General features: G+C 39.4%; 2 protein-coding genes and 1 long non-coding RNA gene across 6 annotated transcripts; 2 read left to right on the plus strand and 1 right to left on the minus strand.

Annotated features, from left to right (window-relative positions):
* Window positions 1–1,339: 1,339 nt before the first annotated feature.
* eif4eb (eukaryotic translation initiation factor 4eb) lies at window positions 1,340–12,011 on the minus strand. 2 transcript variants are annotated; one of them, XM_085143795.1, is made up of 7 exons: window positions 11,886–12,011; window positions 10,980–11,083; window positions 6,944–7,039; window positions 6,766–6,829; window positions 5,281–5,394; window positions 2,170–2,309; window positions 1,340–2,089 (listed from the first exon to the last, which is right to left on the minus strand). In XM_085143795.1, exons 1-7 carry the CDS (start codon window positions 11,901–11,903, stop codon window positions 1,975–1,977), a joined length of 651 nt encoding a protein of 216 aa, XP_084999921.1. In that variant the 5' UTR covers window positions 11,904–12,011; the 3' UTR covers window positions 1,340–1,974. The 2 variants fall into 2 exon arrangements, with proteins under 2 accessions (XP_084999921.1, XP_084999922.1); XM_085143796.1 differs by lacking the exon at window positions 5,281–5,394.
* A 34-nt stretch (window positions 12,012–12,045) lies between these two features.
* Window positions 12,046–25,427, plus strand: metap1 (methionyl aminopeptidase 1). Of its 3 annotated transcripts, XR_014871229.1 has the most exons (14): window positions 12,046–12,178; window positions 13,325–13,376; window positions 15,380–15,489; window positions 16,334–16,394; window positions 19,300–19,333; window positions 20,071–20,096; window positions 20,444–20,535; window positions 20,614–20,697; window positions 20,958–21,096; window positions 21,761–21,892; window positions 23,259–23,402; window positions 23,487–23,552; window positions 24,083–24,892; window positions 24,930–25,427. XR_014871229.1 is itself a non-coding variant. In XM_085143786.1 (13 exons), exons 1-13 carry the CDS (start codon window positions 12,062–12,064, stop codon window positions 24,247–24,249), a joined length of 1,224 nt encoding a protein of 407 aa, XP_084999912.1. In that variant the 5' UTR covers window positions 12,046–12,061; the 3' UTR covers window positions 24,250–25,427. The 3 variants fall into 3 exon arrangements, 2 of the variants coding, with proteins under 2 accessions (XP_084999912.1, XP_084999913.1); XM_085143786.1 differs by having other exon boundaries at window positions 24,083–25,427; XM_085143787.1 differs by lacking the exons at window positions 19,300–19,333; window positions 20,071–20,096 and having other exon boundaries at window positions 24,083–25,427.
* LOC146495760 (uncharacterized) lies at window positions 16,401–18,822 on the plus strand. Its single transcript, XR_014871234.1, has 2 exons — window positions 16,401–17,398; window positions 17,435–18,822. It is a non-coding gene; the product is annotated as an uncharacterized LOC146495760 (long non-coding RNA).
* Window positions 25,428–26,333: the final 906 nt, after the last annotated feature.

A 26,333-nucleotide genomic window follows, 5' to 3' on the forward strand; every position in this document is an offset into this window, starting at 1 on the left:
GTAAAAGGTTACTCAGCGTAGCTTGAGAGGAAAACATACAACTCTCTCTACTTAAAATGAAATGTACAACACAATAGACCTCTTCAGCATGTGAAGATGTCTGAATGCTTTCTATAGCTGCTATACTGCAGCTGATAAGCAACTAATGGCAGTTGTGTTTAAAAGCTCAGTGCAGACTCCACACAGCACTGCAGACGGACTGAAATCCATTATCTCCTGTTTAATCCCCTCTGTGCAGCTCCTCCATTAAGGCACCTCTGAGACACTGCAAATCTGAATTTGACAAAAGGGAATTAGGAAGATGTTTCTTACATTTTTTTTTTTTTAAAACGAATGGCCTCGATGCAGTGTTAAAAGGTTGATCAATTCTTAGTGATTTCAGCTTTTGCAGAACACATTAAGACTTGGTCTGTTGGAATGGATTTCCAAAGGCTTATTAGACCTTACAGTCCTGTTGATCGATGACACTTAAGGCCCTTCAATTATGTTACAACAAGTTTTAACCTTTGTCTTTATTTTTTCCTCCCAAATTTGCCAGTTGAAGCACATTTCAGACATTTTTTTATTCTAACTACCTGTTAATTCTGTTATTCATTTATTCTTTGAAAGATTTAATCACTCGAATCTGCCCCAAGGTCGTTTACTGTGCTTGTGTATAATCTTTACAATAGAAATGTTGTTTTTTTTTTTAAATTGCTGTATCTGATTTATTAAGTTATTTAACGTTTTATTAGCATAGAAATCTTACATATTAGTTAAAAGTACAAAAATCTGTCAGGTTACTGTGGCATTTTGCTGCACTGGTGCAGACTAATTACTGATTCGAGATATTTTGAAGCATCTGCTCTAAACAGAATACATTATTACATGTTTTACTTACGGTGTTTATCATGTAAGTGCATGCTTGTAAAGGATCTTACATGAATAAACAGCTGGGCTTTAAAGGTTACAGCCAGAACTGCAGCAGGGACCTCATTAAAGAGCCACTTAAAGCTTCATCAGATCAAGAAGGATCTGTGTAGAAGCGTCGCCTGCTGGTTTATTAGAAGAACACCGAGAACGTGATGATATTTGTCACGACGAAGTGACATTTGAAAGCTGCTCTGGTGGCAATGGACTGACGCCGCGTTTCCCACACTAATCTTTTCTCTCACAAGTGTTTTTTACTGACATTTTAAGGGATCTTAAAACGAGGCAGAGCCAGATTTCACACCAAGTGCTCTTTTCTTAAGTATAATCATATCTACATTAGTCTTTTTACTTCACGGCTGCTCTGCCCGTCACTGCTGATAAGTCAACTTCAAAAAGTCAGTGTCCATCAATAGAGCACCACCACAAGTCAATTAGTAAAGCGTTTATAACAAGGAATGTACCACTTACAGAAAGCAACAAAAATAAATCCACAATTTAACAGTTAATAATTGCAAAACCAATGTTTTAATTATATTAACACTCAAATGAATATATGTCATGAAACACTTTAAAAAGGTTGATTACGTGCAATGGCTCAAGGCAAAAAAAAGAAGAAGCATAAAACGAAGGTCTAACGTTCTAATAATATGCAAGCAAATTAATATAATAAATTAAAAGAGTTTAATGTCAATAAGGATTACAGCCAAACCAACGATGCTGTAAAACGGGTGAGAAATATACATTTTCTGATTCCCTGCCATTCGCAAAATAAAAATATAAAATCAGAACGATTTTGTTTAGTACAAAATGAAGCACTCTAAATGACATCCACTATTAATACTTCTCATTATTAGTGTTCGTGGAAGTTTTTGCATTCATCTGTTTTCCATTGCATTTCTTTTTTCCTGTGGTATAAGTTCCTGGGCAGGTTATGGCAACATTTGGCATGAACTCTTTATTTCCTTCCAGATTGCATTCCGCAGAGTCTTTTGCAGCAAAGTAAACATGTGCACCAACAACAAAATAAGACAAGAAAATGAAAAGAGGCACATAAGGGCTTTCTCAAACAACAAATTTGTTCTTGGTGGTTGAACCGCTTTTGGTAGCGGTGTCTGCATGAGACTGGTAACCAATAGTCATCTTCACAGGAAGCCCCAAGCGTTCCTTGTAAACTCTCCTGTTGAAATACCAAATGACAACGTAAGAGGCTGAGGAGGCCTTCAGTGCTTAAACAGACTGCGATCTGATCTGCCTCACCCTATGTGCGTTACAGCTTCGCGGTTCTCGTAGTCTGACGTCCAGACGGCTATTTTATCCCCTTTTGTGCGGACGTTGACCACGGCTCCGCAGACATCGTCGCTGTAGTCGTCAAAGGCCTCTCCGACTAAGCACAGCAGCTGGTGAGACGATGCGGAGGAAGAAAAGCTGTTGTCTTGACATAATGAATCACATCTTTATTTTGACAGCAACTTGAAATCCTCATTCTTTGCGAAAAGAGAAAAGGCAGTGAGGTCGTTGAGGCTTGTCGTATTCATTACTGGGGAGCTGACATTTTTAAGGATTTCTGCTTTTTCAAAATCAGTGACACGACATAGTATTTGGTGGCATTTTACGCTGACATTATTATTTCTGAAGTTACTACTTAATCCCAGTGTGATATTTCAGCAGCATCTGAACACATTTTGTTCTGACAGCTTCGATATCTTCAGACTGATCGTCACACGAGCAGAACATTAAAGGGTTCTTGGTGTTTTTTCATTAACCGATCTTCTGATGATTCACTTCAGTAAAGTTCAGGATCAATGGCAGGTCAGAACAGGAAGAAATTTAGTAAGAATTTACTTTTACTTGAGTTGAGTTGAGTTCTTCCAGCTTTGGAAGAAGAAATTGTTTTTTGATCCTATTAAATAAAATCGTAATGTGAATAACCCACTGATTCACCCTATATACTGTAACTGAATCCTATCCTATATATCAGTGGTTCTCAAACTGTGGGATGTGTACCACTGGTGGCACGTGGGCTCCCTCTAGTGATACGTGGGAAGTCTTCAAAGATTTTTTTTAAGATTAAATAATATACCATGTTCTGATTGAGGGATTTCTGAAAAATTAAAACGTACAGCTCTGCTATCACTTCCGATATAAAGCCAGAAACCTAAACAGCAGTGATGTTTGTAGGGTTAGTGAAGTTTGGCTAGCTGGTATATAACGATGTGCTACGTGGTAACTAGCTACACAGCTATGGTTAGCATAACATAAACAAAGTGAAGCTGGAGGATGAACGCTAACTTTTTTTCCAGTCAATAAAAGTTAAATTGATGTATTGATGTAAACGGACCAAACTTCTTTCAGGAGAACAACTGAGATAATCCATCCACAATACGAGGTTTGTCATTAATATACTGCTGCATGACTGGGGTTTAGTGACATCGTAAGGTTTTAAAAACCGAGCTTTAAAATGAATAGTGATGATAAAAACCGAGACAGGCCGACAGTGATCACTGACTTATTTTCAGGGGCTTGTTGAGATTAAATAGAACAAGACACAAAGCTTTAAAACATGTTAAAAATATAACAGCCTTAATAAACTCAGACTCTAACTCTACTTAGACCCAGAAGCAGGTTTCATCAAATCGTCACTTAAAGATTGGATATCCCACCTGCTGTGGATGTTTTAATGCAGTACAGTTGTTATTTTTATCACTTGTCACATCCTGTTTATGACAGTTAAAATAAATAACATTCATATAAGAAAGAAAATTGTCTCGTGTAAACTGTATACGGTGTTAAACAGGCCTATACTACTGTACTTTAAAGTACCACCCTTATGACCGACATTAAGAGCCATATATTTTATGAGGTGGTACTTATTGTGAAAATTATGAGAACCACTGGTATATATAAATATATCCTACAGGATTTAAACTGCAAAAAAAATTTTAGAGATACAAAGAATGTTAATTTCAAAACTAGTATTTAAATGTTTTTTATCTTACAAAGAAATTTAAAAATATATATTTTTATTTATATATAGCCACCAGGCCAATTGGCGCAAGTACCATACCAACAACAACAACAACAAAAAAGCATGGTCTTTGTCTAGGAGTATCAATATAATTGAATTTGGATCTCGCTGGCCCTGATCCAGGCCTGTATGATATATAACAGGATCCTGTCAAATTGAATGACTAATGGAGAATATTCTTGCAAAACACATTTGCTGCTAACCACGAGCGATTGTGTGGGAGCCAGGTCTGAGATGGCTCTACTACGCTTTTCCCACAGATGCAGAGCCAGTGGTTCATCTACAACCTACTGGGGTGCTATGGCCAAAAAGCAGGCACGGACTTGGTAACCAAAAGAAGGCAGACTGAATGATGAAACAGTTTAAATATGTGGCTGTGTGCGGGGCTACTGCAAAAAATACTGCTACTGCTGTGCGCTGCAACTGGCTTCCCACTGAAATTACCCCAAACTTTATATTTTGTGGAGCTATGCAAGATTAGATCTTAAAACCTGCTGAAATGGCACCAAGGAAGAATCGGCTCTGCACTGCCAACAGCGCCATGTAGGCAGTAGCCATTCATCAGGCGAGATTTAAAATGCTGCCTGGTTCTCGTTGAGATTTAAACTTGTGAACTTTTACACGTAGGCGACGCCCTTATTGAAGTCACAAGATTATCTGAAAACAATCTCTGATGTTGACCTTGAGATTTGAATCTTAGTCACCTCAACCTCCAGGTCAACATCACTGACATTCAAATTCACCAACATTTTTAGTAGTTGCATCTATTGTATGAATTTTAAGACTATATGTCACCTTGTTCTCGAGTTATCGCATTTAAAAACTTGCCTAGAAATAATATTTGGTAACTTGCTGATTGGTTGGCTGATTGTAGCGCTCACTGCTGCCCCAGGTGGCCATATGTATTAATTCAACACAGTATAAGTGTTCCAACATCCCGGTGATATTTCTTATATCTTGCGAAAATGTTTTTCTTTTCTTTCCTGCATCTGTGCTGAGCATCGCTTGCTGTTAGCACCAAGCAAGCAAACCAATTTTCAATTGCTCTCATTTGACCAGGTTGTGATCTCAAACCTGCAGCTCAACACGCACTCACAGCAATCGCACATTTGCTGCCAAGAACATGAAATCAATCTGAGCTGCGGCTCGGTTCAGCTCTGAAAGATACGCTTGGTTGTAATCACCCCTTTCTGCAGGCAACAAGTGTAATGATAACATGGTGTAACTAATTATGGCTGCCAGCATGTAATAAATGTACTGCTTTGGAGAGACGTTAGAGAAATAATTATTATTGTCACTGGTTTAAGCAATGGGATGAAGAGCACAAGCACAGTCAAACCTACAGTTTCCAGCCAGTAGCGGTCCAGGTCTAATCTCCTCTGCTGCTTGTTGAGTGTAACTAGCCAGCGCCCGCCACGCTTGTTCCTCTCATCCTCCCACATGGGTTCAATGCCATCCTGCAGCGATAGTTCAAATTGTCAGCACACATCCCGAGCAGCCTCTAAGAACGAGGTTTCAACGTTGCCTGCAAGCAATGTATCTGTCCCACAGTTAGGCATTATATGTTTGCGACGGATAAATGAAAAGATATCAAAAGTCAGCGTGTATGCAGCGAGTGCTGAAACACCTTTTTCTTAAAGATTCACCTTCAACTTATTTCCAGATTTTTAAGGTTTTTATTTCCCAGAAGATTTCCTTAATGTAAATCTGTACAGATGATGGCTGATAATCACTGGTGTGATCCTACATAGACTATAGACTTTAAAGTTCTGATGCTGGTCTATAAAGCTCTGAATGGTTTAGGTCCAAAATACATCAGTGACCTCATGACCCAGTATGAACCTTCCAGATCCCTCAGGTCATCTGGATCCGGTCTTTTATCAGTTCCCAGAGTCAGAACCAGACACGGAGAAGCTGCATTCAGCTTTTATGCTCCTTATATCTGGAACAAACTCCCAGAAAGCCTCAGATCAGCTGAAACACTCAGTTTATTTAAATCCAGGTTGAAGACTCACCTGTTCTCAGCTGCATTTGAATAAAGCACCAAATCTGCACTTAAGCTTAAATTTCAAAACTTACATTTTAACTACTGATTTTATCTACTGTTCTGATTTTATATACTGTTTTGTTTGTTTTAATCAATTTTAAATCATGCTTTTTATTTTTTTTGTTTCTAATGTCTCTGTAAAGCACTTTGAATCACCTTGTTGTTGAATTGTGCTATACAAATAAACTTGCCTTGCCTACATAAAGGCTTGAGTCCAGTACTCTTTTTATCACTTTAACTCATCCTCTCTCTCCTGGCTGTGAGCTGGCTTCTTCTTGTCTCCCTTCCCTCCAGCAATGATGCTGCTGCTTTTACTGGAACTCTTGTCTTGGCAGTTCAGGCAGGTATTGTTCTGTTTGCAGAAGCTTTATTTGTTTCTGTTCGGTGTTTGGACTACCACTGCCTTGAGGGGTATGATGTGGGCTGTGGGACAGACCCTCAAAGCAGTCAACTTCAGTACAGGAGTACCTGATATTGTTTTACAATGTCTAAAATAATAATAGGATATCGGTTTAAAACATTTAACTGATCTCTATTCCTGTACTTCAAATGTGGAAGAGGCCTCGGGCCTTTTATTTGCTTATTTAGTATCTCAAAACAACTAAAACTAGCACAAATGCCAAATCTCATATCTATGTAAAGACTTTTACTTAAAATACAGACTGTTAAAGAAGACACTGACAAGCAAAGGTCACTAAAAACCCCAATTTAATTAAATGTATGTGCATTAAAGTCAACACTCACTGCTTTTGTCCAGAAAAGGTAAACGAATCAAACATACCTTGAAAAGTGAGTAATCACAGCCTGACATGAGGTTGCTTGACAACTGGATATGGTTGTAGAGACTGAAATAAAGACAAAAAAGCATTAATAAAATCATATTTCACAACATACTATATAGTCAGGGTATCTCACAGCTTGTTTCTCAGTGAGAGCACAGAACATTTATCGTTCCTTACGCCCAGAAATCTTCAACTGTGTCAAATTTAGAGATGAGTCGCAGGTTGGCCTGCCATGTTTTGCTCTTGTCATTCTTGAAGAACCACAGAGACCATCTGTTGTTTTAAGCAGAAAACAAAAATTAGCATAAATATAATAGGCCCATTATTACACACACACACACACAATGTAAACAAAGGCAAACTTCTGGGCAAATGAGCAACGTATGGATGCACGAGATGCAGATGATGCTTGTCCCAAATGCTCAACACTAAACTCTCTAATAATTCAGCAACAGGCTGGCAAAAAAATGAAACTAATAAAGAATTAAAGCAGATAGACTCATATGAGCCAAATAAGGTCTGAATAATAAGCCAAATATCTCCAGCTGTACTAAATCCACAGAGCAGAGTGTTTGATGAGCAGTTAGAACGTCGTGTGAATTTTTCTAGTGAACCGGTTTATCAGACGTTTGAATGTTTAGTTATAGGCCATGATCTAAGGCCACATACGTTACACAATCCCTCTCATGGACTTCAACAGGCTCAATCACCCTTTGACCCTGAAAACAATGTGGGACTGAGAAATGCACATCACTGTCAATACAAATAACATTAATCCGTTTCAGATGCTTTATGCCACTGTCAGTATTTTGGGATATTTAGCCATTAGCATTTTCCGTCTCATCAAAATGAGCTGTGAGCCACCACTAAAGTGTTTAGGAGCCAACTTTTCTTTTAGCTGACTGGATCTCAGTCGAGTTTGGCTTTTATATTTGACCCTTTTGGACATAAAGACCCTTGTGGAATTTAAATATGCATAAAATATTCATTCACAGCTTATTTGTATTCAGCACAGAAGGTACTTGGATACTTTCCAAGTATGGATTGAGAGGAAAAACACTGAACCCCACTGGACAGGTCACCACGCCATCACAGACAATCACAGTCTTACTGTGGGGAAATAAAAAAGGCTTGAATCTGACGCTCTGCATGCATAAATACATGGATACGGGTACAATTTAATAAAACACTCTATATATGAGTTTTTCCATTTTATCAATGAATCATCCAGATTTTAATTAAGAAAATGCAATCAATCAATTACATTTACTGACACATACTGTGTATTTACCACATGTCTACAGATTAGGGGGTAATTTAAGACCAAACTTGTGATGAAACGCACAACAAAAGTCCAAATGTGTTTATTAATATAATAAGAAGATGAATAATCTTGTTCTGAGACTGAGACAACTGGCTGTGGGAGCCCACGAGCCCATCAGAATCAGCTGGTTTTCTTGGTACGGTAACTTTAACAACTATCCAGTAGAGGTGGAAATCACCATACATCCCATGATACGATATTATTGCAATACTTAACGCACGATACGATATTATTGCAATTTTTTAAAAATATTTTGCAATATTCAGATTCTGTACATAAAGGTAAACTTTATCAATATTCATTCTATCTAATAACAAAGTCTCACACTCAGTCTTTCTCTCATTTCAGTTTTATTGTTGACAAACTGAACGGTTTGTATTACAGTCTAGTCCAACTTAACTGAACGCAACCATCTGGTACAATTATAGCTATTCTGAACTATGCAGTTTATGAAAACTATGCAGCCCTTTCAGCAACTGAAGAATTTGAAAGTAAATTAAAACAAAATATAATTTTACATTAAATAAAAAAGTTTTAAACTTAATTAAAATAAAACATGTCTTAAATTAAAATAAGTAAACTGTCATGTTTATTGCTGCCAAAAACAAGTTAAACACATTTGGACAGTGAAGGAATGTCAGGATTCTTGCTCAGAAAAAGGATCAACATGCTCTGAAGTCAGAGCACAAAAACCTTTTTGTAACAAAATATCGATTTCTGCTGTCCCTGTATCGATACATTATTAGCAAACAAAATATCACCATACTACACAGTATCGATTTTTCCCCCCACCCCTACTATCCAGTGAAGTCATACAAAGTAAGTCTATGGTGGTGGGGTGAAATCTGGCATTTTAAGTCACCTAACTTTTCCCAGTCTTTTGATCCTTTAGAATTCCTACATGAGCTGCGCACATTAAATTTTCAGAGATGGAAAAACACAAGCTTAAGCTCTGTTAAAAATCTGTAAATAATTTACACCCACTCAAAGTGTCACAATCTAAAGCCAAAATCTCACATTTTTATTACTATTTTTCTTTCAATAAAGAACTTTGAACATCAATATCATGGGATATATCACTTTAATCAGCAAAGCAGCATCAATTTAATGGTCCGGCGTTTGTACGCTGGATGTTTTAACGGTTTCATACTAGACTGATCCCCAGCTCCTCCAGTCTGCATGTCAAAGTGTTTCTTGGGAAAGATACTGAAGCACAAATTACCCTGATCCATCCATCAGTGTGTGTATGAGTGTGATCGTTAGAACACGCTGACAGGCATAGCATAAAGAACTGCTTTGAGGTCTCACTTGGAGTAAAAATGTGACACATAAGCCAGTCCTTTTACCATTTAATAATTAAATGGAGAAAACCCGAAAAGGTGTTTTACAGTTTGATCTCGCCTTTTCCAAAGACTGAGGTTTCTGTGAGATTTTCCACGAGTGTACTGCAGCCCTTCCAGCCTGCTGGGCCAAAACTGATCCCCAGCCTAAGCACTGTTACATCAGCTCATCTGACTGTCCTGCTGTTACCATTTTTTGTACATATAAACTCAGCATGAAAGTAAATGACAAACAATGATTTAATGATGCGGTTCCATTGCATTATCTAATTGTGTGTGTTTGGTGGGGGTTGAGTGGGATCTGGAAATTCTAGCTGTGCGATATCAATGAAAACACTGAAGATCCATCAAAAACACATTTGAGATAACTTCATATTTTAATTATTAAATGTGTATTTATGACATTTTATGACTGCCAAGTCTGTTAGACACTGTTAGATCTACCTTGGAAACAAAACACATTTGCATTTGTTCTTCTATTTATGTTTCTATCGTGCAGACAAATTGTGTAAATGGCTCCTCTTCCTCCCGTAAACACAGCACTCATTGTTTTCAGTGAGTGGTCAATTCATGTCTCTCTTTCACTTCTGCATGAGCGGCTGCTTCGGCCATGAGGAGAAACGGTCATTCAGTTCTTGAACTGAGCCTTGTGATCAAACATGAGTCTGACACAGGTCACCAGGATTTTCTCTGGAGTTTGATGCACTTTTCATCTTGACATTTATCCACTCCCACACACATCTGCAAGCGGTCGCTCTTGCTGACCGTGATAAGATGCTGGCATGTCCTATGTGAATGGCAACTGAAATGCTTTTGTTTTGTTTTGCCTCCAAAGCACAATTTTCAAGCCACTTAGACAAAAATGACTTTAATCGCGTTGAATTAAAGCAAAGCCTGCCTAATTGCTATTCTAAAAATAGTAATTAAGGCTTTATTATACAATTTGAAACTTTAATAACAGTCCTCAAACAGTTATGCAAAGCAAGGAGGCGAACAAACTATCAGACTTTTTGACTTCAGCTGATAAGCAGTACTGATTTACAGGCCTAGAAACACATCACACAGACGACTCACACACACTGGACACGATTTGGTAATAGGAAGTGAGGCAACAATTATATATATATTATTTGGGCCTTAACAGACAAGCCATACTATTAATTACTATTCAATAATGTGATAAAAAGTGCAACACACAGTATTTTTTTGTTTGTTTTGCCAGAAATAACAGTAAAGCAACTGTTGGCATAAAATAATTTAAACGAGTAATTCTGATCTTTAGTTTTTATCTGGAAAGATAAAGAAATTTTGAGACTGTGGGAGTTTTTAAGACGTTTTCAGAAATCTTTTTTGGGGTCATTCAACAGGTTTTCTTTTTTTAATATATAAACATGCAGGTTTTATGTACTGGTAACCACTGAAATTAAAGTTAATTTAAATAACGCTGTAGAACAGCTCATCAAATAAGCGTCCTGAGGTGTTACCAAAAGTTTCATGACTTGCTTGAAGGAAAACTTTGGGTCGGTTCACATAAACTTGCGGTCTCTACCTGTTCTGGAGCGGGTGTTTGATGTAGGCCTCTGGGCTCACAATCTCTTGTCCGGTCTGCTCAGCTCCATCTTCATCAGGCTGGGAAGGACTTGGGTTAGTTTCCTAAAAAATAGATGGAGGCTCAACACTAATAGAAGGTATTTTATTTATTGCATATATACAATAAAACTGAAAACAACATGTTTGAGTTCTGGTTTTTCCTCTTGTTTACTTGTTTCCACTAGTAGAAGTCCCTTTTTTTTTAAAAAAAAAAAGAAACTGATATTTTAGCCTAAAACGAAACTTAATCCACTTAAATTCCGTGACGGAAGCAGATGTTTACGGAATCCATTACGAACATCTGGAACACATTTCACTATGATGCGAGACAAAGACTAACTAATATTAACGATAATACAAATAAGGAGTCCCTTCTGTGCTTCTACATCATTTACCTCAGCTTACAGCACTGCTAACGGCGGACCGCAGAGGTCATGTGTCGAACCATTCTGACAGCTGGATTTTTATTTACATAAAGTCCTCCTCGGATATAAGGTATGATTTCACGTGCCTCTAATAAACACATATTTCTTAGAGGTTCACTTCACTGCTGCGCAATGTCCGTCACTAAAAGTGACTGGTTTTCAGGTGAGAGTTAATGTGTTTCCCTCGATTGGTAGCAGTAACGTCAGCGTTGAAAGTTGGGAGATTTCCACAAACAAGCATTCCTGTTTTACGCCTCGCTCGTGGCACCCAAGACAAACTTGAAGTACTCAAAACAACACGCGCGGCCCCAACAACGCTCATTAAGCATTCACGGGCTAACGTTAAGAGTTGTACGTGAAGTTTACGGCCGACACCGCCCTGTAATCGAAGCGAAAATACCCTCATATGTTTTCATGTGTTCTTTACAGAAAGTACTCACCGGTTCGGCGGTCGCCATCTTACAATTCTCTGTTAGGAAAGTTTCTGTTGATTGGACCGAACTATGCAACGTGACGGTCCCGCTGCGGACATGCGCCGTGCATGCAGCTGCCACTGGCTGGCTGCGCCGGCTGGCTGCTTGTCGTCGACTCCACCCCTTGTGCAGACGGAGCAGGCATGGCGAGCACCGAGGCTAGAAGGGAGTGTGAGACAGAGGGCTGCAGTAAGGACGCCAAACTTCAGTGCCCCACATGTATCAAGCTTGGTATTCAAGGTTCCTATTTCTGCTCGCAGGTACTTCTGCTTTCCCGGTTTGTCTGCTTTAAATGTGAGCTGGTGCCGCGTGCCGGGGCCCTCTGTTTTATCACGAGGTTGCTAACTGACAAGCTAGATAGCTGTCTGTACGTGAATCTATTGGTAAAGCGCAACTTTTTGTGGACGTTGTGGATGCTAATTAGTTGTATAGTGGCACACAGACTGGTGGCGATAAATAATGCAACCAGTGATTGTAACTGGTGCTACCTGCTAACCACCAGGCCGAGGGTAAACGCTTAGCTAGCTAACTTATGGCTAAAATGAGTCATGTAACGACCCTGGTCAAAATAATAGCTGTGGCCAGTTGGTGTGAAGGTGTCTAACGTAAAACGGTTTATGAAGTCATATTTATTGTGTAGGAATCACTTAAAGTGATGCAGTATGTTGCACACACTTGCATTTGAGTTGTAAAGTGATATGTCACGCAACTCTAGCCCGACAGATCATCCTGGTTCTTTGGTTCCCACGAGACCAAACATCTGTAGGAAATGTGTCATTTTAAAGATGGAGTGTTTATGCGTTGGGTCTCCTACTTGGCTGGAAATCAGAAGAGCTACATGTAGTATGCAAACACATTTATTTCAGAAGTTTGGCAGCTTAAAGTAGTGACAAGCACATTGGTACGCCACTTGGGTTTTAATTACCAGTTATACCACGTGGATATTTCCTTTGTAGCTGCAGACACTGGATTAGAATGATCAGTAGAATTTTGAGTAAAATCTCTTCAGATTTCTTTTAAAAGCTTGATAAATAGTTAGTAATAAACACTGTCAGCAACACGATCTTGTAGTGCAAAGGTATCTGACCCTAAAGGTCTCTGCTGTGAGTGCAGTTTTGGTGCTGCTGCCAGACTCGGCTTTCCACTCCGTGCCATTAACTGTCCACGCTGATTTATAAGCCTTGATGGTTTCTGTTTGCAAATCAGCGAATAAGATGACCTTTATCGATGGCAGCAGGCCATCCTTTTTCTGCTATTTCTCAAAGTAAAGTAACCCAAATTTCAGTTGTAGCTGACTATAATTGGGTTATGTGGTTGTGATCACGTGTGAATGTTGCATATTGTTGATATGGACTTCACTGAAAAATTTGTGCTCTATCAGTAATAACAATAATTTTTCTTTGCAGGAATGTTTTAAAGGAAGCTGGGCATCTCACAAGTTGCTGCACAAAAAAGCAAGTAGGTGCAATTGGGCACTGTCTGCCACTGTGCTATCATGATGCTTAGCTTATATGAACAAGCAGCATTGTATTTATGTCCATGTTATTAATACAGAAGGACAGGTTGACTGTGTAAAACCTACATGTAGGAAGTAACACTACAATTATAAAATGAGACTAACAAAACACATTTATAATAATAACAGACTACACTAACTACATTCAAATATGCTCCTGTAATATCCTAGCTGCAACTAAACCCGGAAAACCAAAAAGTGCAAATATATCACTGCACTGCAAGTGATCACACCATAATTTTGAAAACACTGCAGTCAGTGCAGACATGGGTACACACACTACGAACAAGTACTGTTAAGAATTTAGAGCTATACATTACATACTGTGGATTGAAACAAGGAAGTGGCACAAAACAAACTAATAAGGTTTTCTAAAAATGGAAATAAAAACGTATTTAGTCCTTACAAGATGCAGTAACTACTGCTACTACTAAAACAAAAGCTACAAGGAAATCAAAATTAATGACTGCAAAAACCAGACAATTCCAACACAAAATAAAAACCACTATTTGATAACCATAATTTGAAACAGGTCTGAACCAAAAAAAACTAAAATAAAAAAAATGCTGATTATACCGGCTGCATCGCTAATTTTCCCACATACATGAAATCTAAGTCTCAGCAAATTCATTCTTTAAACTCGTAACCACACTGAAGCGTGACTGTCAAAAGAAACACCTGCATGGCAAGATGACCCAACTCCAAGGCTACGTCCACACTAATGTGTTTTCTCTCCGTTTTGGCCTCCCGTCCACACTGAGACGCCGTTTTCCTCAAGGAAAAACGCAGCGTTTTGAAAACGCTCTCTAAAAAAAACATTTTAGTCATGTGATGCAGTCATGTGACCAATTAAACAAAGATAGCTGAGTGCATTGCACAGCAGTTGTTTTGATTGCTCTCAATTTTGACAGCCCTAAAAAAGATTAATATAAGTTTGTACATGCTCCTGATAGCTTTTCTTCAAATTCTTTAATTCTCACTCGCTTTTGCACATGCGCAGGACTGGAACGTAAGCGATTTCGGTCGTTTCAATGTGAATGCACAACTCTGTGAAAACGACTAGTGTGGACGTAGCCTAAGGCAACACATATCCATTACCACTAGGGATGCAACGATACCAATTTTTTCAAACCGATACGATACCGATACTTGGATCTGAGTACTTGCCGATACAGAGTACAAAAAACGATACTTCTATCACACACACACACACACACACAAATGCAATGAATTGGAAGACAGGTTTTATTTTATTCTCTGCCGATAAAAAATAAAATCTTAATAAAAATGACCACAAAAAAATTTCAAGTGAAAAATAAGCACTTCTGTTAAATTATTGCAGAGTCTCCACATTGTAATTTTACAAAATATCACTAAACTATTGGCACTGTCTCAAGCTTTCAGAATAATAAATAAACACTTCTGTTTGGAATAAAATGAATACAAATTAGGTTTGAGAATAAATTAAACTTTTAAATTATTGCAGAGTGTCCATATTGTAAACAAACAAACAAAATAATTATTATAAAATAAATAATAAATAAAATAATAATTGGCCCCCTAGTGGCCAATCTAAAAAACTACAACAGAAATGACAAGCCACCCTCTGATTAATGAAATAAGTTAGTATCGGTTCATGGTATCGGTTAACTTTTACGAGTATGAGTACACACACATTTTACAGTATCGGCCCCGATACCCGATACCAGTATCGGTATCGGTGCATCCCTAATTACCACAGATCAAAATCATTCACAGCTTCCTTTTAAGACTCCTCTGCCAATCAAATGGCAGCTCAGAAAGCTGAGAAGTGGCACCCCTTACATATATACGTGTCCTTTTATAGTCACGAGTTGGTGAAACTTCTTTCTGTACTTTGTGCCAGATGATTCAGACACCCTGTGAGTTGTTTTATGTGTATGTTGTATATTCTTTTGTATTTTAGAGGAAGAGAAGAACCAAAATGAATCTAAGAACTGTGTGGAGAAGGAGATCAACACAGACCCATGGCCAGGGTACCGCTACACAGGAAAACTACGCCCTCACTACCCTCTGGTAAGTAATGAAAAATTAAAGGGCAGTCAGAACAGCTACACTCCACTATCTAGGGCTGCATTAACCTGCACTAGCCAAACAAACTGGACATGGTATGGATAGCCCAGCTTCAGTACACTACTAAGCCTAGTTTATTGGTTATTGCGTGCAAAGTTGTCTTGCTGACAAGATAAACTAGGTGTACACATAAAAGGTGAAGTGAAGTGACATTGAGTTATCTACATGTAATAAAATCATCCCAACAAGTATTTCACAGATTGGAACAGATCAGGGGAATAAAAGAAGCCAACAGGAAAAGCATCATCTGAACTTTTCAGTCGTGTCATCTCACTTGGCTGCAGTTTGTGTGAAAAACGATTGTCAACATACAGACAAAAGCTGTTGGATTAGGACATCTGAGAATCGAGACACTGCTGATCCTTTGCTGTTAGCTTCCCGTGAGATGTGTTAGGTCTCCTGGTACCACTGCTGCTGATGCGAGGTGTAGTAAATGCACATAAAGCCAGAATTAAACTGAATACATCAGTACGTTGACACTGATATCCGGTCCAGCTTTTTGAATCAGGATCAGACTAATATCTGATTCAAATGTCAGAACGGTGCATCAAAAAAAAAAGGGCTGGTGGTGGGGTGCATTGGATTTATAACACAGCACGAAACGGGTACAAGCTCAAGCATAAAGATATGAATCATCTTATGGTATTTACCTTATTCAAATGAATGGAAATCAAACACAGACACTAACAGGAAATATTACATTTTGTTACTTGCTTCAAGAAATCTCTTATATAAACACTGACACTCTGAGTTAACCTGTCTGTCTTTCGTCTGGCCTTCTCTGTAGACTCCCATGAGACCTGTGCCAGGTGACATCCAAAGACCTGACTATGCTGATCATCCCAGAGGTAACCCGATCTCTTTCTGTTCCAGCAGAAGTGATCTTTTTATTTATTCATTTATTTATTTATTTAAGCTGTAAATCCTTTTTGACATGTCACACTGTGCAGGGAAGTGCAGTTCATCAGAGGTACTGTGTACAAGTAAGAGGATTCATTCAGGGCTGTCATACTTTTGATAAATCAGAAATCAACCCTAGCTCAATTGGGGCATGGGACATGATGAGCATAAGCTGTGGTGTCTTGGTATAAAATGAAAATATTACAATATTTAACCTGACTTTGACCTGCATAACTGATGGGTTCATTGGTATTTTAGTGGCAAATAAGTTACTAATATGTCATTTTGTAAGTATGTGTTGACATCAGCTAAGTGGGGGAAAAAGTCCAGACCACATTCATTATTACCACAATAAATGAGTTAGAAACTAATGGCACAGATTTAGTAACGCATGCATGAGCATTGAGAGCTACCTGTTGAAGGCCCGTCTCTGTCTGTGCCTGAACAATGCACTCATCCATGCATGCATGTTCTGCCATTTTTGCATGAATGCACAGATAAGCTGATACGTCTTGTGCTGTCAGCTAAAGATCTGTACACACCGAGGACAGTCTGAACAGGCACATAATGAAGAGCCACGTCAGCAAGTTTTGTGCTATAATTGAAATTCAGCAGTTTATCGAGATCTTTGTCACCAGTTCGTTTTTAATTTTGCTTAAGTGGGCATATTTAATATGGTGAGGCAACTGTGCCGCGTTCAGCCACAACAACCAGTTTACAATTGAGCTCATGCATTAGAATTAATATCACATGGTTTATATTCAGATGCAGAATTAGATGTGTGCTCACTGTTTGTCCAGGATTATGTTTGCTTGTTTCTAGTCTTTTGAATGAATGAATGAATGTATACTTTATTGTATACTTTATTGATCCCCTTGGGGAAATTCCTCTCTGCATTTAACCCATTCACTCAGTGAAGCAGTGGGCAGCCATTGGGCGCCTGGGGAGCAGTGTGTAGGGACAGTACCTTGCTCAGGGGTACCGCAAGGTAGCCGTTCAGTGGATTTGAACCACCGACCTTCCGATCATGGGGCCACCACTCTACCTACTGAGCTATTCCTGCCCTGCCCTTTTCAAGTCCACTCAAAGGAGAAATTCACATATGAGCCTCTACGTTCTTTTTCTTACATCATGGGCAGAACACATTTTACATTGCATGCTGTAGCTACTTAGTAACCTTATTGTACAGATGTGGTTGGGCACAGACCATTTGATTTGAGCATCATTTTCAACTTCTAATAATGAAATTCATGTTACTAGACCCTACTCGCTGACAAGAAGTATGTAATCCTGCAGTTACATGTGGAGTTGAGTTGACTCAGTGAGTATCAGCCTGAGATACAATGGCTATACTCTCATTCTGTATTGCTTCTGTCCTTGCTCCTACTTTAAAAGATTTTCCTTGTTGGTGTAAGTCTGATTCCTAAACCATTTCCTAAAGTCCATCTCCAGACTCTAACCTTATTTTTAGCTGATGGTGTTGTTTAGCCTTTCCAACATACTGACTTCATCAGGATTTTATGAGTGGGGTGGAACAGAGGAGCAGCTCATCATGATTTGCTGTGTTGCTCCGTAGTCACTCCTTGGGGGTGCTGAGAAAGTGTGGACTAAACCTTTAAACATTCACTGATAGATTAATCGTTTCTTCTCCCACAGCGCTCACTCGACTGTTTTTGAATCCACAACCTGATATTTCTTGTTATAATCTTGTCAAGATCAATCAGTAAATCTGGATTTAAATGTATCTACGTGGGCAAAGTATTGTGCTTAATGCAGCTCGTTTTAAAGCTGCTGCATACAGTATATGGATCTAATTTCACAGTTTGCACTTTGAAATCAGTGAATATCATGTAGGCACATCTGTACTGATGCCTTTTATTTCTAAGCTGGTGTTTCAAACCGAACTTGAATACTCTTCTTTCTAATGTCCCTGTAATATCTCACGGTGATCTCTCTCCCTCGTTGGTGTTGGATTTATTGCAGGGAAACGTCAACCCGCTGACAGCTCTGCTGTCACGCTGTGTTTTTTTATCACCAGTTTGTTTCTTTTATGTAAATTATCACAAGCTGAGATTACTCTAACCTGCCTTATTTTACATCTATTTCTCTGGGCAAGTCATTCTTTTTTTGCAGCCATGGCAACCTCTGCATCCGTGTCTTCTGACTGCATAGATCCACACTCAGGTAGTCATGGTTACAGTCTCCTTTCATTGTCCTGTGGTGCCAATTCGGGGAGTGAAGTACAATTGATTCAGGACAGTGTTTCAATGGATTTGAATTATTACTGGTAAATAGGGATTCTTTAATAAGTCAAATGTGGACTGTGAGCATCTTCAAATCAGCCGGTACACATCAACTAGCTGCACATTCCAAAGGTATAGGCCGAAAAATGCCTGATATAGGCCTCTCATTAGTTGAGGCTCGGTCCCGCTTCAGGGCTGAACACAAGCATTCTCAGCAGTGATTTTCATTATGAAAACATAATGTACACACGGTCCTTTTCTCATACTTCTCTTCTTCTCAGAACAGGTGTATCAAAGCGTTAGTAAGTCCAATTGATTTCCATTGTCACACTGTGGCCTCTTCAGGTCAAAGGGACATCAGCATTTGATTCAAACACTAATCTGTCTCATGTCCGTGTTGCTAGGCAACTGTTCACGTTCATCCAGCATTCATCTGGTCGAGTTAATAAATTATGGACCAGCGAATTATTGATGACACGGGTGCTTTGACCAACAGATATTTGTATGCATTTTGCAGTCCGATAAAAATGTTGGGCTCTTGTTGGATCGGTGGTTACCAAGGTGACCTGCTGCACTGAGACCTGCACTTTTGTTGTTCTCCATATAACAGAAGCTGCCGAGCTTTGTTCTTCTGAGCCGACTGTGTGAGTGTCATTAGACCCTACCTCTGCTCAGGTGCTGAAGCTGTAGTGTAGTCTTTATAGGAGTGGCTAGTTATTCATAGCAGCACACGATGCTTGTTAGATGTTTAGGGCTGAAGCTGGCAAAATATCAAAACAGTTCAGCTTGATGTGCACTCAGGACACTTTATTAGGAACACCAGTGCAAACTAATAGACAGACTGCAATCTGATGCTATTCTACTTTTACACTTGTGATTTTTGTTGATATTGTGAGAAAGATGGTTTGGTTTTGTAGTGGATTTAAATATACTATCGGTCTTCATGATCAAACATGAGGTCATACCTGAGGTGAGTTTATTTTTCAGATTTATACTTTGCAGCTCCTCTGCACAGACTGTAGCTGTACAAGCAGTAAAAATTAAACATCACAAGGATTTCACATTAAAAGTACCAAAACTAAACCATGTGGCACTCTTGTGCTACCATCAGTTCTATTCCTCTGATATATCAAAAACAACGTTCATGTCCTAAAACAAGGAATACCTGTTTGTAGTGATTAAACTTTTCTCATGAGAGCGCTCGCTGGGCTTAGACTTTAGCCATGGCTTTCTGAGAGTAGATTTGCCTTCTGCTATAGAGAGTAGTGTTTATTTATTTTTCCAGATGTTCCCTGTTCGTACACAGTGGTTTTACTGAAACTAAATCACTGTTTTCTGATGGTCTAGAGGTGGATTAATTGTGTACTGTAACTTGTTGAAGCTGCGAGGAGTCAGAGACAACTGAAGGTAAAGCTTATAGGACAGTATGGATTAACATGATTGCCTTTATTTAAGTATCTATGTTCTTGCATGGGGTAATAGTTACAGTTGCACCAATTACAGTGTAACTGTTAAAATTATAGTATGAATGACAGTGCCTTGTGCCTTCTCAGTAACAGATGATTTATTTAGTTGTCACTTGTGATGGAAAAACAAAATCAATCAGGAGAATGTAAATTCAGCAGTGACAGTCTGGAAATTGATAGACTGACAGCAGCTGCTATTGCAAGATCCTGGCTGAATGAGCTCATCAGTTTCACTGAGTATTGACGTGTGAGTGATGCCAGTTGTCTGTCCTTGTTTCCATCCCGTAGGGATGTCTGAGTCCGAGCAGTTCTTGAAGGGGACGTCACAGATCAAGACTCTTTACCCCGAGGACATTGAGGGCATGAGAGTTGTATGCAAGGTAGCAATCAGTATTGACCGTCTGCTTTCAAGGCGTGCATTTCTAGCAGTGCGATTTTGACATGTGGGCTATTTGCAGCTGGCAAGAGAAGTTCTGGACATTGCAGCCGTGATGGTGAAACCAGGCGCTACAACAGAAGAAATTGACCACGCCGTACATCTGGTGCGTTGTTTTGAAACGAGACACAATGCCTCATTTTTGGATCCACTAAACACAAACTCGCATTATGGCTCATTATAGTTCATCCACATGTCAGCGGCAGGCATGTAAGCAACGTAAGCACTTAGGTTTGAACTGTTAAATATATCAAATGAACTCGTTTAAAATGGATTGTTGATCTTCAATATTTGTCATACATTTACATTTGTACTCTGTTGTTGCACTGCTGCCATCTCTGTAACATACACACTTTGTCCCGACAGGCCTGTTTAGCAAGGAACTGCTACCCCTCCCCTCTCAACTACTACAATTTTCCCAAATCCTGCTGCACGTCTGTTAACGAAGTCATCTGCCATGGCATCCCAGACAGAAGACCCCTGCAAGAAGGAGATATCCTCAATGGTGCGTTCACTGCCTCACATGTCTTCTCATATCTGTTCCTGCTTTACTGCCATCGTGTGCTTTAATACTACAGTATTTAAAAATGTATTCATATTCCCAATGTCTAGCAAAGTCCTGTGAATGCTCGAGTTTGTATACTGGTGAATGTTTGAGGTGAGGGGGGTGGAAGGGGAATTGGGATGACAAATGATTGTACCGAGATCCCGAAATGGTATCAGCAGGAGTTTGGCCAATTTTAGCCTCTTTATGAATATTTCTGCTAAGGCGACGTCTTCTATCCGCCACTCCCCTCAGAGCGTCTGATGGAGTACTTGCCAACAACTCATCTCTCGCTGCGTGGCCCGACAAGACAAATAGTTTCATTAACCTCTACCAGTGGGGCTTTGCCAGTCAGAATCTCTGCTGTCTATATTTTTCCTCAAGTGGGGAAAAGTCCCAGTTTGCAAACTGGCACTTCCAATTTTATCAGCAATTTTTTAATAAAAGGATATTTTGTATTGCCTTGCAAATGGATACGTGTTTTCTGAAAACTTGCTAGCGCCTGTTATTAACTGCTCTTGGCAGGTCATTCGTAATATTGCTCCCTTTGTGTTAAACATAAAAGAATTCGGTTTGTCATCTGATACAACGGTCCTGACATATTTGTCTTCCCACGCTCACGCAGTGGACATCACTGTGTACCACAATGGTTTCCATGGCGACCTCAACGAAACCTTCTTTGTTGGAGATGTGGACGAAGGAGCAAAGAAACTGGTTCAGACTACGTATGAATGCCTTATGCAAGCCATTGACTCTGGTAGGCTCGCTTTCTGTCTTTCTAACATTTTACAGTGATGGTGGTGTTTTGTGTTGATGTGATGGACGTTATGTTCTCTACCCTTGTTTAATCAAAGACACAGCTTTGGCTAAATCAGCCAGTATTAGCTTATTAGGATTATTGGTATCGATAATTGAGGTCATTGAATAACAAAATTAGCAGAGTTCGGCCACCAGAGAGCATTTACATTTCAGAGCAAGTCGAAATTGATGGGTCATTCCTAGAGGTGGGAATCACCATACATCCCACGATACAATATTATCACAATACTTAACGCACGATACGATATTATTGCGATTTTTTTTTTTTAAATATTTTGCGATATTCAGATTCTGTACATAAAGGTAAACTTTATCAATATTCATTTTATCTAATATCAAAGTCTCGCACTCAGTCTTTCTCTCATTTCAGTTTGATTGTTGACAAACTGAACGGTTTGTATTACAGTCTAGTCCAACTTAACTGAATCAACCATCTGGTACAATTATAGCTATTCTGAACTATGCAGTTTATGAAAACTATGCAGCCCCTTCAGCAACTGAAGAATTTGAAAGTAAATTAAAACAAAATATAATTTTACATTAAATAAAAAAGTTTTAAACTTAATTAAAATAAAACATGTCTTAAATTAAAATAAGTAAACTGTCATGTTTATTGCTGCCAAAAACAAGTTAAACACATTTGGACAGTGAAGGAATGTCAGGATTCTTGCTCAGAAAAAGGATCAACATGCTCTGAAGTCAGAGCACAAAAACCTTTTTTGTAACAAAATATCGATTTCTGCTGTCCCTGTATCGATACATTATTAGCAAACAAAATATCACAATGCTACACAGTATCGATTTTTTCCCCCCACCCCTAGTCATTCCTCAGTGACCCATCAGTTTGTGAACTGCAATCCTTAAAGTGGCCAGGATATTTCAAATTCTGATTATCTACATGTGCGTGGCAACTGGGATGCATCATCTGCTGAGGAACATCATGCATTATGGAAGATTATCAGCTAATCACATTTTTATTTTCTGGTCTGCGCAATAAAAATAAAAGCAGACCCTCTTTTCCCACAGCCTGTTCAGAGGTTTTGTTTTGTCCAGTTAATAGTCAAAGATATTCAATTGACTGCTGAAGGCAAACACAACATTACCTTTGTGAACCTGAAATAGGAAAATACTTTACATTTTGAAACATTTACGTAGAAACAACGTCGTTTTCCATGTCAAATAGTTACATTCGTGTGTGTGGTTCAAACTAAGCCCTGTGTTGTTTGCTTCCTCAGTGAAGCCTGGCATTCGCTTAGTGTGTGGTTCAGGAAATAAACTAAGCGCGGTGTTGTTTGCTTCCTCAGTGAAGCCTGGCATTCGCTACAGAGAGCTGGGTAACATCATCCAGAAGCACGCTCAGGCCAACGGCTTCTCCGTGGTGCGCAGCTACTGCGGCCACGGCATCCACAGACTTTTCCACACGGCTCCCAATGTGCCGCACTATGCCAGTGAGTAACTCCCACGGTTAGCGCCGAATGTGTTAGCATTAATTACTCAAAAGTGCATGATTTATGTTCTCCTTAATTTCCCAGAAAACAAAGCAGTTGGTGTTATGAAGCCTGGCCATGTGTTCACCATTGAGCCCATGATATGTGAAGGTGAGTGTAACCTTTGTATGAATAATAATCTTTACAGAAATAGATCAAATGAATATGTTAGAAAACTGCCTTAATTAGACAATTTGCAAACTACATAGTTCAAGCGACGAAAACTAGAATACTATGTCAAGTTAAACATTGGGATTCTTGTTTCTGTTTGCAGCTTTATTGCAGTGTAGTTCTCATAATACACCATAAATGGTGTTTTGCTTGGTTTTTAGGAATAGAAGCCAAATTGTTTTATCTAATCAGCTCATCTTAAAGCAAAATGACCAAGTTGCCTTCAGAAATCACCTTCACAGTCGAGCATATACTGAGCAAAGCTGAGACTATTAACCGATTCTTACAGGGTAAAATTGTGTAAAGCCAGTCAGGCTCCAAAATGGGTCATTACACTTTAAAACCTTGAACTATCTCACAGGTAAACAGTGAGTCATTGCATAGCTCAGAGGCTTTGTTTTGTCCACTTTGCTAAATTGACGCTGTGTAAGCCAAAGTCAGAAATCGTGTGCGTGTGTGTAATGTCTCAGGTGGCTGGCAAGATGAGACGTGGCCAGACGGCTGGACGGCGGTGACCAGAGATGGGAAGCGCTCGGCTCAGTTCGAACACACCCTGCTGGTGACGGAAACCGGCTGCGAGATCCTCACCCGCCGTCTGGAGGAGAACGGACGCGCTCATTTCCTCAGCCAAATGTAGACCGGACGGGAACGCACCAAGGACTGGACTTTACCAAACACACACACACACACACACACACAGCACTTCTGCAGCTCACACACAAACACACTCGCACACACAGCACATCGAAAAATCATGAGGCACCGCTCCTGGAGCTCAGTGTAACTGCAGCTCTCATGGCTTTCTGAATTAAATATGGGTTCCTCAAAGTAAATGGAAGTACTTGAATGTGTCTTATATCAAATGTGGATTACTTTATTAGTGAAAACTGTATCCTCTGGAGGAAATATAAAAGTATTTATGAGATTTGGTTTTGCTTAGTGGACAGGATTGATAGGCTCGTTTTCACCTCTGGGTCTTGTCATGCCCAGAGCTGTCACAGGCTGTCTAGTTGTTGTTGTCAGTGGTGGGTGGAGCTCAGGGCAAATTCAACTAGTACACCATGCTTTGCTTCTGTTTCTCCCCCCCTTCCCGCTAACTTAATCACATGTCATAGAAATTTACCGGTTGTGGAGTGAGGAGAACCAGCAATACTAGAGAGCAGAGGGAACAGAGTCCACAGAACACCAACAAGCAACTTAAAATTTAGGCTTATCAAATTCAAGTTGGGCAACTAAGGCAGGTTCACGGCCAGAGAGCTAAAGGAAACAGTTGGTATTGAGTCGATTTACTGTTTAATGGAAGACGAGGCTGATTAGCTGACTACACTATGTCACCGTCTCATTCACCTGTTGACGTGTCCAGTACAAGTGCTGTAACCTAATTGTTATGTCTTGAATGTGGCTATTATTAGCGCTCATCCGGTGAGGAAATGGGCAACGGTTGCTAGGAGAATTGTGACGTAGCCTAAAGAGCATCTGCGCGGTTATCCAGAAAGTCGATAAAGACCCTGAACCTCAAAGTGCTGGACTTTTCGGCCCTGCTTTGAGAAGTACTCCTTTGGTGTGTCATGTTTTCAATAGCCCCGTTGTAGCAAATTAAAATGTGAATCTAGAAATTGAAACTAGCCAGCTATCTCCATCGGTGGCTCCCCTCTCCTTTTACTCTGCAGTAGTCACCATTCATCTCGATGACGGGATTTTCCTCGTGCAAGAAGCAGCATTCGGTATTTCTATATTTTCAGAGGACTAATGTGATCAGAGTTTCTCTGCCATCTTTGTATTTCTTCTAATGGAGTAATAAATGACTCTTCTGTAGCTGTGTGTGGGTGAGTTTGTCCTTCGGTAGACTGCAAATGAAAATCCCAAAAGTGGCTTAATTTAGCAGCCTTTTATTAATGGAAGTGACAGTTTAGGTTCTTCTCAGCCGTAATGCCTTTTTAAACTCCGAGGAGGGCAGTGATGATCATTAAAGTTAGGATTTTTGACTCTGTTTACTCCCCTGTTACACAGTTTCATCAGTTTTCAGTGCATTTTCCTCTGCTTCATTCATTACAAATGAATTTAGTCCCACAAACTTGACTGTGTCTGTGTTTGTAAGAGTTGGAACTGTGATTTCCTTTTATCATCTAAGTTTTGCTCTTATGTGCAGTTTGATGCTTTGAAAGGTTTCTGGAATAAACGCTTAGCATTTCTTGTGCTAATTGCACATTTGTAAGGTATCTAGCATGACTAATGGATCCTTTGTGTACGCTGCTCATCTACCATCTCCTTTCAGACAGTCTTCTCTTATATTAATTACACCTCTGCATTTCCCACATGATAAGTGAAAATGTCTGCTGTGAAGAAAATCCTGTGCGGTTCACAGTAATTAACCCCATCAAGCTAAAAAGGCACACGGCCTTTTTTTTAATTTAGTCTTTCATCTATATGCCTAACACATCACGGTTGTAATTCAACACCACAGAAACATAGAAGAGGTCAAATTTGTCTTTGAATATGGCTTTTGACACGTTTCGGTCAACTACGAATGATATAGTTGGGACGGAGCTTTAATCTTTTTAATTTCTTTGATGGAGAAAATGCGGCTTGGTTTAAAACTGATTATTCCAGCAGCAGAAATGGGTTTTCAGCCAGAGCCGAATGGAAAATCAGCAGGATTCCTCTTAATTTGGATATCATTTACTAAGGTGTAATGCTCATTTTGTTAATCAAATGGTCAGA

Source organism: Neolamprologus multifasciatus, chromosome 19 (assembly GCF_963576455.1).
Source record: "Neolamprologus multifasciatus chromosome 19, fNeoMul1.2, whole genome shotgun sequence".
NCBI classification, from domain to species: Eukaryota; Metazoa; Chordata; class Actinopteri; order Cichliformes; family Cichlidae; genus Neolamprologus; species Neolamprologus multifasciatus.

What these genes read in the sequence shown, in the direction of transcription:
- metap1 (XM_085143786.1), top strand. Translation starts at nt 12,062, where the DNA reads ATGGCGAGCACCGAGGCTAGAAGGGAGTGTGAGACAGAGGGCTGCAGT. An exon ending in TACGCCCTCACTACCCTCTG is followed by an intron (nt 15,490 to 16,333) that starts GTAAGTAATGAA and finishes CCTTCTCTGTAG; the next exon opens with ACTCCCATGAGACCTGTGCC. An exon ending in GGAGTCAGAGACAACTGAAG is followed by an intron (nt 20,097 to 20,443) that starts GTAAAGCTTATA and finishes TCCATCCCGTAG; the next exon opens with GGATGTCTGAGTCCGAGCAG.
- eif4eb (XM_085143795.1), bottom strand. An exon ending in ACCGCTACTGGCTGGAAACT is followed by an intron (nt 2,310 to 5,280) that starts GTAGGTTTGACT and finishes TCGTCTCACCAG; the next exon opens with CTGCTGTGCTTAGTCGGAGA. An exon ending in GAAGCTGTAACGCACATAGG is followed by an intron (nt 2,090 to 2,169) that starts GTGAGGCAGATC and finishes GTATTTCAACAG; the next exon opens with GAGAGTTTACAAGGAACGCT.